Source organism: Stegastes partitus, unplaced genomic scaffold (assembly GCF_000690725.1).
Source record: "Stegastes partitus isolate 25-593 unplaced genomic scaffold, Stegastes_partitus-1.0.2 Scaffold77, whole genome shotgun sequence".
NCBI classification, from domain to species: Eukaryota; Metazoa; Chordata; class Actinopteri; family Pomacentridae; genus Stegastes; species Stegastes partitus.
In genome coordinates, this window is record NW_007577808.1 from 265,227 (window position 1) to 281,276 (window position 16,050).

At 40.0% G+C, this 16,050-nt stretch overlaps 1 protein-coding gene across 1 annotated transcript; it reads right to left on the bottom strand.

Annotated features, from left to right (window-relative positions):
- Positions 1-187: 187 nt before the first annotated feature.
- Positions 188-14,079, bottom strand: atp6v0a2b (ATPase H+ transporting V0 subunit a2b). The gene is made up of 20 exons (XM_008276561.1): positions 13,559-14,079; positions 12,402-12,480; positions 11,897-11,994; positions 11,440-11,577; positions 11,202-11,299; positions 10,035-10,161; positions 8,869-8,951; positions 8,663-8,756; positions 7,737-7,949; positions 7,141-7,291; positions 6,062-6,201; positions 5,805-5,962; positions 5,550-5,640; positions 4,624-4,742; positions 4,318-4,528; positions 4,066-4,185; positions 3,821-3,940; positions 3,570-3,687; positions 2,034-2,205; positions 188-1,931 (listed from the first exon to the last, which is right to left on the bottom strand). Exons 1-20 carry the CDS (start codon positions 13,673-13,675, stop codon positions 1,829-1,831), a joined length of 2,550 nt encoding a protein of 849 aa, XP_008274783.1. The 5' UTR covers positions 13,676-14,079; the 3' UTR covers positions 188-1,828.
- Between the last annotated feature and the right edge of the window lie 1,971 nt (positions 14,080-16,050).

The following is a 16,050-nucleotide window of genomic DNA, read 5'->3' on the forward strand; positions in this document are numbered from 1 at the left end:
ACATTGAACTTTTAAAAGGGTTTCAGAATTTGGTCATTTTGTGCTAAAAACCACTCAAACATACAAACACTCAAAATGTAAACTTCTGTGACATGATGTGGATCAAACATCTTACTGTTAACTTTCATGTAGCTTCTATAAACCCAGGTGCAGTAAGAAATTTATTTATGGGCTTGAAGAGGAAAAACTACTCAAACAAATACAATTTATTGACATTGAGGCTGAACAGACAATTTTCTTAAAAGAATTACAGCATGTAGTGTTTGTGAACAGAAAAACATGATTCTTAAAATTAAATGAGCAATCAGGCTTGCATTAGAAGAAATTACAATACCCCTTCAATCAAGCATTGAACAATTCCTTTTCGACTAATGAAATGTCACCTGCCCTAATAAAACCGCGACTGCCACTTGTATCATCAAGATCTGATAACAAACTGAACCTCTGCTAAAATAATCAGTTCAATTCTGCTGCCACAGAACAAAACGCAGACGCTTTTTTCCCTCCCACACACAACAGTGACAACAATTTATTCTCCTTCCCTTTGGAAACAATCCCAATTCCTGATGGTACTAACCCACTAAAAAAAAAAAAGAAAAGATCAAATACCAGTGCCTGAAACCAGTAACTAAATTTGCTCCTATTAAGGTTTAATGCAGGCCAGCCACTGTACTAATAATGGATTTAGGATCTTTCAAAGTAAGCTACTTCCAGCCAGCAGAGCTGAGTCAACAAATGAATGATTGAAGTTTTTCCATGCATGGAATGTTAAATTGTACAGTAAGTGGCAGGCGCAAAGGCAACACTGTGAATGCATCAAAGTAAAAATCACATTCCATTAACATTCATCTGTACTTCCGTTCCGACGTTTTAAAATAAATTAAAAAATAATTCTGCAAAAGTATATACACATCTCATCGCGGCATAAGCCCTTTCAAACACCTTTCACTGTGTTTTGGTAGGATAGACTGGGGACATAAGGGAACCTGAAGAGTGATACAGTATGCTGTTATGCAGTTGTACTTCTGTAAGGCAGTCAGTGCAACAAAAAGCTGAGCAATAACTAACTGAAGTGGCTCACTACTCAGTATGCGGAAACCAAATCGGCCAAAGACTGAAACTTAGTCAAGAATGAAACTAAAATAACAGCATTCACAAACACAATTATGCCAAAATGAATTGCCCTAGGGAAACACAAGAAATAAATAAAGATCTGATTTTTTTTTCTTCTTAAAGGAAAAGATGTTATTTTTATCTTTTTTCTTATTCATCCCCCCAAAATGGGAACAAATTACTCCGTCAGAGATTTCTGTGCATCCAGATCGTAAGTCCTTCTAATTGCTTATTATCTAATAGTAAATATCTTATATTGTTGGGTTTTTTTTCCTTTATTTTACTTTTGGTGGATAGAAATGACATCAACAACCGTTATCTTATAAAAATTTGATGGTTGTAAGCATATGGGTTACATTTTAAAACTGATCCTCACATTTCAACCTCAAAATGTTGTGCTGTTTCATAAACTGATCCTGATACAAAATACTCTTTGTTACATGAATTTGCAATTAGAAATACTAATTTCTCAACAGCACACTTTGTTTTGTCCATGTTTTTTTGTTTTTTTTGAAACAATTGGGAGTGCAGCAGGTTGGCGAAACTTTGTGAAACTCACCATACAATTTTCTTTACATGACAAATTTTTTAAAAGAGGAAAAATAAATATCAAAATCACCTCATGACATCTCTGGATCAAGTCTTTTTAAGCACAGAACCCTGCTGGCTTGTTTTGGCTCTGTTCGCCACCTGACAGTGTTATTAGATAGTCCGTTCACAGTAAACCGTCGTGCTCAAAGCTGGAGGGCAGGAGAGAGAAGGAAAAGGGGCAAAACTTGACTCCAGTCCCACTGTAGAATTTATTCTGAAACTCCACCCTGAGGAGGAAACAAACAGCTGTTATGAATCTAAAAACTCTGAGATAACACAAAGCACATTGACCGTGACAATCTCACAAGTGCTTCAGCAGATACTCTTACCAGTGCAGCCGGAGGGCATGGAGGAACGCAGACAGACCCTCCATCACCAGGAGGATGGACACAGTGAGAACAGCAAACAGGCCAAACACTGGCACCAGGAATAAAACCCCAAGACTGGTGTCCATTCGTAGTCCTATTCGCATCACCATGGCCCACAGCACCTCTGACAGCTCTGTTGAAGTGGAACAAAAAGCACAGGCATCATCCAATCAGGGAATTACAACAAGCAGACAGAGAGGATGTGCCAGATCATGTCATCAAATAAAACTTCCTCAGATGGGATCCAGAAACTTCTTGGATTCGTTGCGTTTTCATGTGTATTTTAATAAGGTCAAAACTTTAGCTCAGTCAGGTTATTCTCCATAAATAATCATGCCGTAGAGTCTCAGCATTAATGTTCATATTACTTCGGTGAGTCTCCACAATAAACCACGCTGTAGGGTCTCAGCATCAATTTATATAATAGTCAGGGAAAGCAGTATTTTGTATAATTTTTGTAGCTTTTTAATCCCTTATATGTTAATTACTCTGGTAAATGCACACCAAAAATAACACTATAAGGTCTTAAACCCAATATTTATGTTAGGCTACAATCACAATCTTATTTCACTAGAGGGCGCATTGACACAACAGCTGTTGTCTTAAATGTGCCGTGTAAATAACGCTGACTTGAGTTAATTATTTTGTCTAGTTTTTATATTGCATGTTTGGGATCCTTTTGATTTGTTTGAATTTCTTTTCATTGATGCCTAAGTTGACATTTGTTGTATTGTAAAGCACTTTGTTTTTGACAGGAGCTGTACAAATAAAATTATTAGTATTTTTTTTACATGATTTTTAAGGAGTGGCTTTGGAGGGAGCCCTGAGGGATTTTTTTGGCTGTGAAGCTTACTTTAGCCCTAAGGTTTAGATTTGATTGGAGGGACCTGTCAAGAGATCTATAGGACTGCTTTACATGGATAACGTGAGCCAATGTAGGAAGCCAAAACTACATGTTGTATTTAAAGGCGGAATTAAATGACAACTGTATAAAATCTGCAGCAGAAATCGAGTGAAGTCAATAAAATATATGAGAAAACGTATTATGAACACACAGAGCTGAATACTAGATTTTCATAAATTAGCAGGCTGCAGTGTGATTTGTTTATATACTCACAACCTTTACCCTGCATCTGGTAAATTGAGGGCATCACTATTACTGAAGTGCGCACTTGGCTCTAACTGTGCTTGCTATAATGCTCCTTACCACTGTGCATTACACTGTTACACACTTTATATTTATCACTGAACAAAAGAACAAACACACAGTAGTCACAGACTGTCAATGTAAAGATGCTCAACATCTGGTACACACAAGAGCAAAGCCACACTGTTGTTTTGTGGAACAGGGAATACAATCTGAAGTGGCACTTTGATTCAGAATGCAAGATGAGTTATTTAAAACTGTATGACCTCACTTTGCATTCAGTGTGTGCTTGTGCAGGCTTAGAGGAGGGACGGGCCAGCTATGTCTAATATCGCAAATGTCGTACTCACGGGCATGTGCCAGGCTCAGAGCCCAGAGTCTCAGGTAGGAGGCGGTGTTGGAGATGCAACCCAGGCAATACTCGATAGTATGAATGGCTTGATGGAGGAACTCATCTGCAAAGTTAAACTATTACAACAAAACAAAGAAAATGATAAATGTCATAGGCAAAAAAAAAAAACAAAACAGTAAAAATAGCAAGGGTTGTTTGCAAAGACGTTTTAGACTAATGGGTGAGTGTGCGGTTGTTTGCTGCTCTGACCTCCTCCGTGTTTTGCTCTCCACTAGTGGAAAACTCGCTGTGACTGCTGCCCTCCTCCATGTCATGAGCCCTCATCAGGTAGAGCTCCTCTTCACTGCTTCGCCGCACGCGCTCGTATCCCTGAGGCCACACAGAGGAGCTAGGTTTATTTGCATATTTACACTTGGAAGAAATATTTAGAGATATTTTTTTTTTTTCACATTTATGGCCATATTCATAGGCAGCAAAGCGCCTCAGAGCCTTACCCTGTACATTCCAAGGCGGTGGCTTCCATTTTGAAGCCAATAAAGGTAGACAGGTTTCCCCAGGAGTAAAACAGGCACTGAGAGAACAGCAATAACCAAAAGAAATACCTGCAGGCCAGTCTGAAAGAAGCAAAACACCATTTCAGTAGACTATGAAGGCCTCGCTCAGTGACTTGTGTTTGAAACAGCGTTAGATAGAATGTGTTGACAGTAAACAGCTGTAGAAACAGAGCTTCAGGTTCGCTTGCTCACCTGTCCTGGGTAGAGAGGCTGCATTGCGTCGCCCTGCATGAGGAACATGTTTATGAAATGGATGAGAATGCTCGGTGCATATCTGGAGTCCTTAACAGTGAAGAACAGCCACTTGTAGAAAATCATGAACACCAGGTATCCAAACAGACACAACAGGAACAGGAGCTCAGGCAGGAACACTAAGTACAGGTTGTACTTCTTCCTAAAGTGTCTGTTTTTGTTGACAAAAAAAAGGCAGACTGTTAAAATCTGTAACATGCAATATTAATGAGTTTCTGAGGTTACAAAAAACAAACGAATACTCACAGGTGATTGAAAGTGCTGAGGACGACCCCAAAGCTCATGTGTATGATGCCCAGGATCACAGACATTTTCATCTTATAGGAGTTGAGAAATGTAAGGCGGTTGGATGCCAAGTTCCAAATCTTTGCAACAGAAAGAAGACATATTGTTAGCTGTGGCTGATAAATGATTAACTCCAGCATGGTTACTTAAATCCCACAAAGAATAGCAAGCTTTGTCTTGGTTATTGCTTAATGCTCGTGTTATTTTTACACAACTGATTCAATAACTTCAATTCCAGGAATTGGACAATAGTTATGTTGTGTGTCCTTGTGAGTAGTATTACAATTCATAAAGCAATAACCCAGTTTTTAATGTTAATTGTGATGGACTGATTTAATTTACTGCGTTGGTATAAGATCTGGCCGCTCCACATTCAAAGCTAGTTCACGTTTACTGGTGTTAATATAATAAAATTATACAAATAGATTTTTATTCATTTTTTGAACAATGGGACTTTCCAACCCTATTCAGTGTATTACTCTATGAAGGTGTCAACTTTTAGTTAGGAAACTAAAATTACACCCATCTATTGCTCTTTAGCGCATCTTGTTATATAAAAAAAAATATGTATGTATAACAAAATGCACCTTCATATTTACTGTGTGGAAGCAACTTACTGAGTCACTCTCATTGTTAAAAGCAGTGACACGTAAAATACCAACTCTTGTGTTACCTAAAAGGCTTATGAGCATCTTTTTGTAATGTTTTGGACAATTATGTATGCACAGTATGCTTGTTTCTGTATGCATGTGCAATTTTAAGAGCACATGCCATACGTGGAGTATGCAGAAAATACCACAATGATTAGAAGCAAAGACAAAACCTACGTATATGAGGTATTATATGATACATTATGTCATATACAGTCCTGAAAAATCTCTACTTACTGGGTCGATTCCCAGAGGGTATGGTCCTTTGAAAACTCCTGTAACGTTCGGATCCAGTGAAAGAACACGATTTCCAATGAGGGTATCCGGACTGTAAGGCACAAATAAAACCGTAAGTCTGTGTGTTGAATGTACGTGATTAAGAAATAAATTCAGACAATCTCGTGTTTATATCCTGAAACACACTATAGTTTGTTCATTACAGCTTAGCAGATTCTACTGTTCCAGAAGTCGTTCTTGTCATTAGGTACTCACGTCCACACTTTCGTGTCAAACATGGCCTTCACACTCCACCCAGAACCAAAGATATTAAGGGATTTTGAGAAGCAGTCATTGTATATGAGGCCAGTGTAGATGGAAAACAGGCCCATCATCAGAATGATGTACCGTCCCTCAAAGAATGTGTTCCAGATCTGCAAGTACACATCCAATCACTCGGCTGCACTGTCTTTTGCTTGGCAACACAAATAAGCTTGAGAATAGACATGACTTGCTTTGGAGTTCTCACTCACCTCGTTCCTGGTGTTTTTAAGTTTTCGGTTGTTCTCGTACAAAACCATCCAGGCAGCTGAGAGAGCCATGATAGCTCCATGACCCAGATCCCCAAACATCACAGCGAACAAGAACGGGAAAGTTATGATTGTGAATGGAGCTACAAATGGGTGGAAGAAAAAAATATATTGTATTTAAAATATAAAGACAACAAGTCATCAAAATCTAGCAATAATATACGAGGTGTGTCAGAAATGTTCCAGGACTGGTGTTTTCCTCTTCAGACGATCAACCAGCACGTCTACAAAGAGATCCTGCAGCGTTGCTTCGTTCAGTGCGCGAGAAGAGGCGAGAAGATAAAGAGGTGAGAGTTGTGGCAGGACAAGTGGCTGCTTCACCATGACAACACACCTGCTCACGATGCCCTGAGCATCCGACAGCTCCTGGCTGAGAAGAACATTGCTGTGCTGGAGCAACCTCCCAACTCACCCCACCTGGCTCTGTGGGATTTGTTTCCTCTTCTCCAAGATCAAGGGGGTCATCAAGGGAACGGTTTTTGAAGAAGTGGGCGACATCAAGATGGCTGTGACGACGGAGCTGCGGAGGATCCCAGAAGAATCCTTCCAGGAGTGCATGGCAGTGTGGCAGAGAAGGCTGGGGAAGTGTGTTAGACTCCAGGGGGATTACTTTGAAAGGGAAAACTTGTAGTTTGAGTTTGCAATATATCTTTTGTGACACCAGTACTGAAACTTTTCTGACACACCTCGTACATGAAAAATCTGAAATGTTAAACAATATGTACAATGACTACACAGAGACATCACCATTAAAGGAAATTTGGCTTTTCATGTACAGACTCCAAATTCATGGCTAAGTCTTGAATTCTATAATGGTGGCATGAGTTGTGCACGTGTTTAAAAAAGGTCTTTTTTTCCTGTATTTTGCACTATTTTTAACACCCACATTGCATTTACCTCTTTTGCAACCTTTTTGCAATCTCCACATTGATAATTAAAACACTGCCTCTGATTTAAGTTTGGCACATTTTATTTTTCGCGTTTCATTTGGTGATGTGTGTGCATCATTAAAAAAGACTCACCAGGGTTCACCTCCCTGTAAGTTCCCACTCCATAAGCATCCACGATGTTCTGGAAGCCAGAGGTAAATTTGTTGGTTCTGATCAGGGTGGGGGGAGTGTCAGTAGTGGGTATTCGATTGACGAAGGAAGGAACCGTTGCTCCACTTTTTCTCTGAAATGATACAATAAGCTTGTTTCATTGTAAAGTCCCACAACCTGTGACCACTACTGCAGAAACTGGGCAAAATCTAAATAACTTGAACAAGAAAATTTGGATATTTTGTGATGCAATGTAATGAGAGCTATTTGTGGCAAAGAAATAAATCTATGTAGGCACAGTTACTGTCAAAAGTGCTTTTCTTTTTCTCAAATATACACTTTGTCCTCATCAGCCTGCAAACTGAATGAACAGTGGCCTTTCAGTACCAAAGCCATGTAAAATGTATTTTTCTGAAACTAAAGCGAGGATAATAAAAAGGAAGGCCTCACACAGTACTTGCTTTCATTGTAACAATACCGCAGTTCATGAAACAACTGCTGTGGTTAAATAAACCAAAAAAATCTGCAGCGAGGCCAACGGGGGGAAAACAGAGCGGCTCTGTTAACAGTTTTCTCACCGATCCATCTTCGAGCGCTCTCCGCAGCGTGGGAATGTCATCGACGGGACACCACACCTCAGCGATTAGACACTTATTCGTCACATCAAAGCTGCACTGGTTCAGAATGTAGTAGATGGCTTTCATTTTCTTGACCTGGATGACCCAGGTGTAGACGGATTCTGAAGCCTTAATCAGGACCTGTTTCAGATAATCCTCTGTCCGATGAAGCACCTGGACACAAGGGCGGACAAACAGGACTTTTAGTGTCACTTTAAAAATATTCAAGACTTTCGACAAAGAGTAAAGTTTACAAAACCTGACATTTTTCAACATTTCTTTCACTATGTATGGAAGATGACAAGAAGTAAAAGTATTTCCATTTCAAACAAGAGGCTTTAGTGAGCCTTTGTTTATGTTAATACGTGAGACACAATGCAGACAGGAGACAAAAGAGGAGAGAAGAAACAGTTCAGATAGGCTCAGCTGAGGCCTCATGCTGATCATGTGCTGCGGGGGGGATTGTGTGTGATTTCATTTTTCAGTCACAGCAGGTTAAAACTAGCAAATGATTCACAGAGCCGAGCTCCAGATGGAAATTAAACGGCAAGGTTCACAACTGGGTTAATCTTTTAGAAAATGTATCAACTGTTTCATTTTTGCTGACGATAACAGACCAAAAGAGAAATACTGACACGACTTTTTGTAACACAACATAATGCGCCCCGATAAACATGGTTTCTACAAGCTTACTTGTTGAAAATGCTATCTTCTTCCAGCTTAAAAAACCTGGAGAAGTCAAGTTTTAAATGATCTAGCTTGTATTTTAAACAAGGTGAAGACTGGAAACACATTTACAAGTCCACCTTTAATGACCGACCAACAGTTTGACTAGTTTCCTGTCACACAATAAACACCTTAGATATGTGAAAAAATCTAAGACATACTGTGTGCAGGTCCTGAATGCGAGTTCTTAGTCCCTCCACGACATCATTCCTCTCCTCGTTGCTACTGGGATACGGATACAAGTGACAGTGGTAGCTATGGAGGGGAAAAGAGTGTTATTCACAACTCACTACTACCAGTGAAAAAAAAAACCCTAAAAACTAAACCAGCAGATGTGAACCTGTAATGTACTGAGTTCAATAATTACCAATCACAGATCTTCTTCACTTTCTGGCCTATTTGGTCTCCCCAGTAAGATATCAGGAACACCACACTTTTCGTAGGTTCACCCTGCAGATAGAAAATAAGGGGAAGTGTGTGTCAATGATCCGCCATCAGCATTGAAAAGGGAAGTTTAAGTGTTCTGCCGAAAACCTATATAATTCACAACCATTAAGTGAAAATGTGGAGCTATACACCTGTTCGTGCTGCTTATTGTCAAGACAAAAAAGACTGAAAACTAAATTTAAAAACATCTTTAAGGTCACAAAAAGCAGCTGAAAAGCACTGCTGTTCTCAACCTGATTTTTTGACAAAGCATGACTCCTGCTCTTTTCTCAGCATTCAGCGATAGATGTGAACACTGCTTGTAAATTCTCAGTGAGAGTGTGTCTGACATTCCATTAATGATCCGTCGCAGCTCCACATGCCTGCCTTCTGGTCAAGCAGAGGAAATGGATAAGCGGATTAGTGCTGTCACTCAGTAAGAATAGACAAGATCACGGTGCTCATTGTTTACGGGAACATCCAGGAGGAAAATACTTAACGGCAGCTTCACTGGTGCCAGTTTCATTTTAGTTAACAAATACACCGTTGGTCAGTTTCAGGAAATTACTTCACTGAATGTAATTTGAAGAACTCTGCAATACTCTGTCCTCTGCATTGTATTTTAATACAACACAAAAACCTTTTTAAAGTAATTTAACATCAAGAACCCTGTAATAAACAAGCAAAATTTGAAAGCAAAAAGTTAAAATGTTAAGATTAAAATACAAACTGTCTTACTTATATTCTCCAGAAGTGAATTATGGTTCATTGCAAGGTCTTGACAGCTTTGAAATGGTACAAACATGGCAAGATGTTTTTGTACAGGTGCTTAAATATGGTTTTCATTGATTAACATCAATTTTCAACAAACAGGAAATTCTCTCTAGCTAAGTCTCAACAAAGTCCTTATCACTGGAGGGATTTCCTGGATGAGGTTCTAAGCGATAACAAGTTTGTTATGTTGTTGTGCCAAATTAAGTACCTAGCATCTGTAGAAGTTAAGAAGTAGGATACAGTTTAAATCTGAAATTATGAAAACTTTACAAAATGAAAGCAGGTAAACACAAACACAAATATGATGGATAAAGTCAGCTTGGAGTAACTTACTGTGTCAGGATCATCTAGATACTCTTCAACTTCAGCATAGCTGAGGATTGTGTAGCCTTTACATACTCTCCAAAGCATTCGCTCAAAGGCCTCGATTTTCACCCTATGAATGAGCCCAGAGACGAAACTGCAAGAGAATGAGGAAAAGATTCAGAAACACACATGATATCATGAGAAAATCACAAATGGCCTTCATTAGAGTTACTAAAAATGAATTTTAAACATTGTGTTGCTTTCATAATTACATTTCCAAATTCAAAAGGAGGTCCCACCCATCCACTTTAACTATGAATCCTCTGTTATATTATTATCTGAACACGCTTTAAATCATCATCATCACAGTGACCGGAGCTTTTCTATTACCGAAGAAGTCTTACATTACTGACCACACATTGCGCTCACATGAACAGAACGCACACTTCCTGCTCTAACTGTAATGCAATCTAAGTCTGTGTAGACTTATTTGAAACTGATATGGCAGTGGAAGAGTGTCTGCAAGTTTCATAATAAAATGAGGCCACTGTGCTCCTGGGGATACTCAAAGCTTAAAAATGTTTTTACACCGTTGTCCTAATCTTTGCTCACCATTGTCCTCACTGGTTATTGAGTACAGATTTAAAATCATCTTCAAATTTACAACAAAGTGTGCCACACATTAAAAGCTCTAAATATCTACTACACACAGCCCTAAAGCTAACTGTCCTTCCTTTGAGCCCGAAATGTTTCTACGCATTCACATTCAACAAAAACTCACATTCAACTAAATCTTTGTCTTTCAAAACACTGAGTTATTGTCTCTGAGAAATATAAAATGCGCATAAGTTCTCTTTCAGCAACAAGTTGATGGCAAAGGGCCACAGCTGCATTTCGGTTATGGCAGCGTGTGAATATCTTGCCTGTTTGACTGGGTACTGTGAACAATTGAGTCTGTAAGTGAGAAGAGTAACGGCATAAAGGAAGGCGACAAAAAACTATGAGGAAAACAAACGGGAAACTTGCCCCATTTGGAACTTTCTGTACATGCATAGCAGCAACTGAGCAAAAACAATGTATTATTTCTTGTATCACAAAGAGACCAAGTGCCTGTTTTCAGCTCTAAACTAAATAAAACTTCCAACACTGACATAAATATAATGCTGCTGTGGCGAAAGGAATTCCATCCCTCACCCCAGTTTGGCTCCCAGCCTCTGCATGCTGCTGTAGTCCATCATTGTGTCTTTTTCTAGGAAGGGAAACTCCTCATACTGTGCTTCTAGGTGCTCTCGCTAAAAGTAAACACAAAATGTCGGAGGGTAGGAAGAGAATCAAAATCAAATTAAACAGCAGATGAATTGCCATATTGTGGGAAAAGGCTGCTGCATAAACAAGATTAAAAAAAATGTGAGTGTAGAGAGTTCACACGAACCTCAGCACTTCTCTGTACGAAGCTGCGAGTGATGCGCAGCATGTGTGTGTACTCTGTCAGCTCCAGCAGATTCTTCTGCAGCTTCTCTTTATTCCTGGTGACTTCACCCAACTCCACCTCTAGTCTCTGGAGCTGCTCCTGTGAAGCAACCCACATGGTGAACGTTACGAACCAACATAAAGAACGGCTTCAATGCGCCTGGATATTGATTCTCCAAGTCTCTGGAACGCTACACAGCTCTTCCTAAAGATATTCTCTCATCTGGTGTTTTGATGGAGGCGGCGAAAAACACTGTCTAACATGTTGGGCCAAAAACTCTTATAGGTGCTCAAGTGGGTTGAGATCTGGTGACTGAGAAGATCACAGCTTACGATTCGCATCACTTTCCATCATACCATGACCTGTTTGCATCTAAGTAACATAAGACAGCAACAGTAACAAAAGGCGAGTAACTAACCATGATAGTAATGACGTGCTTGGGTAAAGGAGCCACTGGGTTCACATCTCTGTCTGGCAGTGAAATGTCTGCTTTCTTGATTTCCCTCAGAAGGTATCCTGTTAAAAACAAAGAACAGCCTTTTCTAAATCACAGAAACCGTTTTTATCTGTCTTTACGTTCCCAAATACCAAGACCACACTGCAGTGGAAGTCTAATGTGACCATGTGTTGGTCCTTTCTTAATCTAATAATACAAGGTTTAGTTGACCAAGGGCGGCAGTTCATTCAACCAAATCTACAACCAGCTGACATTTCTCATGACTGCAGGGTCACTGGCTCTCAATTCAGCTCAGTGAGGAGATCTACTGTGGATTCGTGTATTCCTGCTTCTGCCTCTACAGTCCAATCACAGCTCTGTCTTAATGTTGTGGGAGAAAAAATATTTTTTGAAGTGCAAAGCTTGACTCTGAATAGACAAGGAGCCACATGGGTAAAGTCTATCACACAGACCAACATGTCCTTACCGAGGATCCTCTCCATCTCTTCACATTTTTTAATCTCATTGACGTGTTTCCGCTGGAAGGCGTTAACATTGGGATTGAGCTGAAACAGGAGCAAGAGACATATTCAGTCAAGCAATCAATGACACAACCCTCATACTCCCGCGTCGTTGACAGAGTGTGAAACACCCCAGTATCTAAACTATGACAATATGAACACAGCAGCTTTACTAAATTCTATCCATTCTTCTTAAAATAGAGGAATAAGTATTTGTTGTGTCAAACGGCGGTATCTGTACAACAGAGTGGACATCATGAACCAAACAAGTACGCACTATTTAAGAAGTGATAATAGACAGACTTAAAGTACTGAGTGTGTCCATCATTTGCATCGAATAGTGCCACACATCTGTCTAGTTAGGTAGCTTGTGGATGTTGCTTGAGAAAAGTTTTTTTTCTGAAGAGCTTGGTGAAGCTGGTGGATACTTGGATGAACAGAATCATACTTTTGCACGCGTCCATCGAGAGCTGACTGAAAAGATTCCTTAGACAGTGAAGTTGCAGACATTCAAATAACTGGCTGCAGCCTTAACTGACACGCCAGGAGCCCATTTTCATCTTTCTTTTATCGTCAGTGGCTTTGTGTCATTTGAATAAAGCTGCATTTTAAGGCGGCCTTCTATCGTCACTGCACAAAGGAGTGTCTGTGTACCGGCTACACTATCTGACCACTGTCCTATAAAGCCACACCTGACTGCTGCGTGGACTAACGCAATGGCTGAGAAGCTGTCACCAGTTAAACTGCTCAAAAATGTTTGTCAGCAATTGGCAAGAAATGTGATTTTAACTTTAGTCTGAGAGGGGAAAGAAGATCATGTGCATGCTGAGATTAAATGTTGTTTCAGTGTATTATAAACCCTACAATAAGTACACTTCACAGCAGGATTTTACATCAGCTATGATCTGCAGGATGACTTCCCTCTTCGAAGTTAAAGTAAAACCGACACCTGTGCTTTGATAGAACGTCAAAGTCAGTCATTATTGTTACATAAGTTAATGGACTCTGAACAAACCGGTAGAGCTGAATTCCTGCACTTTGTTCAATACTTCCGATGTCAGCAAACTTGGCGATAACTTTCAAAGTGAAACATTGCTGTGTTTTGGGAGACCTTGGGACTTACGTCTCTGAACTCCACCAGCCCCAGTTCTCCGAGTTCACTGATGCAGTCGTACGCAGAGCCGGACTGCAGGAACAGCTGGGCCAGACACATCTCTTCACCTCGCAGCAGAGAGCTCATCTTGACAGTTGCCTCTGATATTCCCCTGCTCCGCGGACGGGCTAATGTTAGCACGCTAACTGCTGCGTTTTCTGTAAATTGTACGTCAACGACGGTCGCTAAAGTCCTCCTTAGTCCTTCTCATGGTTCGGCTCAGGTGATGAAACAATATTTGACTCGCACAACGCAGACTTTACATAGCTACCGTCACAGCAGAGGCTGTTCCTGTTAGCCAGCTAATTGGCTAGCCTGGTAAGCGCCGTGTTGTTGATTCGTGGTGGGGAAAAAAAACTTGTTTCTACAAAGGTTGAACGTGAAACTGTGAGGCAATCGATGTTACGACCGCTGGCGTGACTTATCTCAGGATGTGGTAACAACTCTTCTCATAGTTTAGGAAGTTTTAGCCGCCGTGTCCGTAACACTCCACGTCACTTCACTTCACACTGTTGAATACGATCAACTTCCACAGCAGCGACTCTACCTCTGACCAATCAGCGCCGTCTGCTGGAGTCTGCGCACTACGCATTCACTCGAAGAAAGGGTGGCTGTCAGCCCTCAACGGTGGCTGAAGGCGAAAGAACACCTGTACGTGCACCCTGCACGGTAATCTGACCAGTAACATGTTCAACACAGTCGAAGTCTGAACTGCACTCTCCGTTAACAGATAAACATATGCAAGCAAATGTACCTTGCCTTGTGTGAAGTGATTTAAGGAAGGGATTTTAGATGTTTCAGCGTCAATATTTGTCCAGAAACATCAAAACGCTCAACACTTGATGTACCAAAATCAAGACACACATTTCTCACTTACTTTGCTGTAATTTCAAATCTATTAGGCAACAAAATCCAATGTCCATAATAACAATAATAAGAAAAAAACATTAAAACAGACAGTAACAGCTTAGAATAATAATGATATTCACATTAGTGAGTTTAATATGTGTCCCACCCTCACAAAATGTTAATGGGAGGTGAAGTTTGTTGCGTCTGTCTGTTGAGGACTATTTCCTATGAGTTATTTTTTAAATACCTGCAGCCTCAGACAGAGTAGGATCCCTGGGTGCATTTTATAGAGAGACAGCTGCTCATCATATTGCATGGAGCCAGAGCAGTAACCTAATTAGTTTTCGGTATAAATCATCCCTGACGTGGAGACAGGATAGATCAGGATCTAACAGCAACTCACACTGTTCACCTCAGACAGGTGAGCTGTCACAAACACAGGCAGTTTATTTGCGGCAGTTAAATATTTTCTCACATCGCGTCACGTAGTCTGAGTTCTGGCCTTTCAGCTTCACTGTTTAAGAAAGTAGAACTAAAGTAGGCTGTTGGTTATGTGAACACTGATCAGCTGCTTTTAGAATCACTTGGTGTACCACAGCTCTCTTTCTGACACACTGAGGGGTATGTCTGCATGAGACTGTGAGGAACATTAATAGAAAAGTGACCTACAGTATGTCTGAATAACTAGAATGTCTACACTTTAACAGATTGGTGAAGCAAGCAATGTTCTGTAGCCCACGCCTGAAATGGGCTTTAGACATGCACTCCTTCCTGTTAGCAATTAAATGTGTAGACTTTATGTCTGTAAGAAGACCCTGCTCACTTTTCTGTAAAAATAACAACAGCGATCTTATTAAGTCCATCTAGTAACGTTTCTATATCACTTTTAACACAGCACAAGTCTGAACTGCACCATTACATTAACGAAACAAACATTCACTGGTACTCTGAGCTGCGTGAAGTGATTGATTTTCAGATTTCTTCACCAAAATTCTTCTAAAAACATCACAGAGAGAGTCTTTCCTTCATTAATTAGTTATACATCTTCTCTGACATGGAGAGAGGATTGATAAGGCTCTAACATCAGGCAATACTGTTATTTTATTGTTTGTAAAGGAGTACTCCGATTCTCATCACACATGGAGTGAATTTTCAGTGGTTGGGAAATCAGAAATAAACAAGGGTATTAGTTATTTGGACATTTAAGTTGCTGGTATGCATAATGCTGGTATTGCATTATACATCACATTGTCTAATCCATGTGAATGATGAATATCAAGTGTGTATGTCTGAAAAAGGCTTGTGGCACACACATGCATTCATACATAAACTATCCACTTTTTACATTCTCCTTGATTGATAGGCAGACTGCATGAGTAGATTGTCAGACTTTAACAGGGCTAACAGTATTTAAAAATAGTCCACTGTGGTGCCTTGAGGGCTTGTCATAACTCTTAAACAAATTTGGGTGTTTGAGCGTAAATGTCTTTGCAGAAGTAGCTGAACATTCAAAATTAGTGCAGCTATCTTTTCCAGCGGTGATTTTATTTGCATTACAGCACAAAATGGATATTCTAGAAATACTGCTAACTAAGGGGCGGCTGCATCTATGC

What these genes read in the sequence shown, in the direction of transcription:
- atp6v0a2b (XM_008276561.1), bottom strand. Translation starts at nt 13,675, where the DNA reads ATGAGCTCTCTGCTGCGAGGTGAAGAGATGTGTCTGGCCCAGCTGTTC. An exon ending in AGCACGTCATTACTATCATG is followed by an intron (nt 11,578 to 11,896) that starts GTTAGTTACTCG and finishes GTTGCTTCACAG; the next exon opens with GAGCAGCTCCAGAGACTAGA. An exon ending in GAGAGCAAAACACGGAGGAG is followed by an intron (nt 3,688 to 3,820) that starts GTCAGAGCAGCA and finishes TTGTTGTAATAG; the next exon opens with TTTAACTTTGCAGATGAGTT.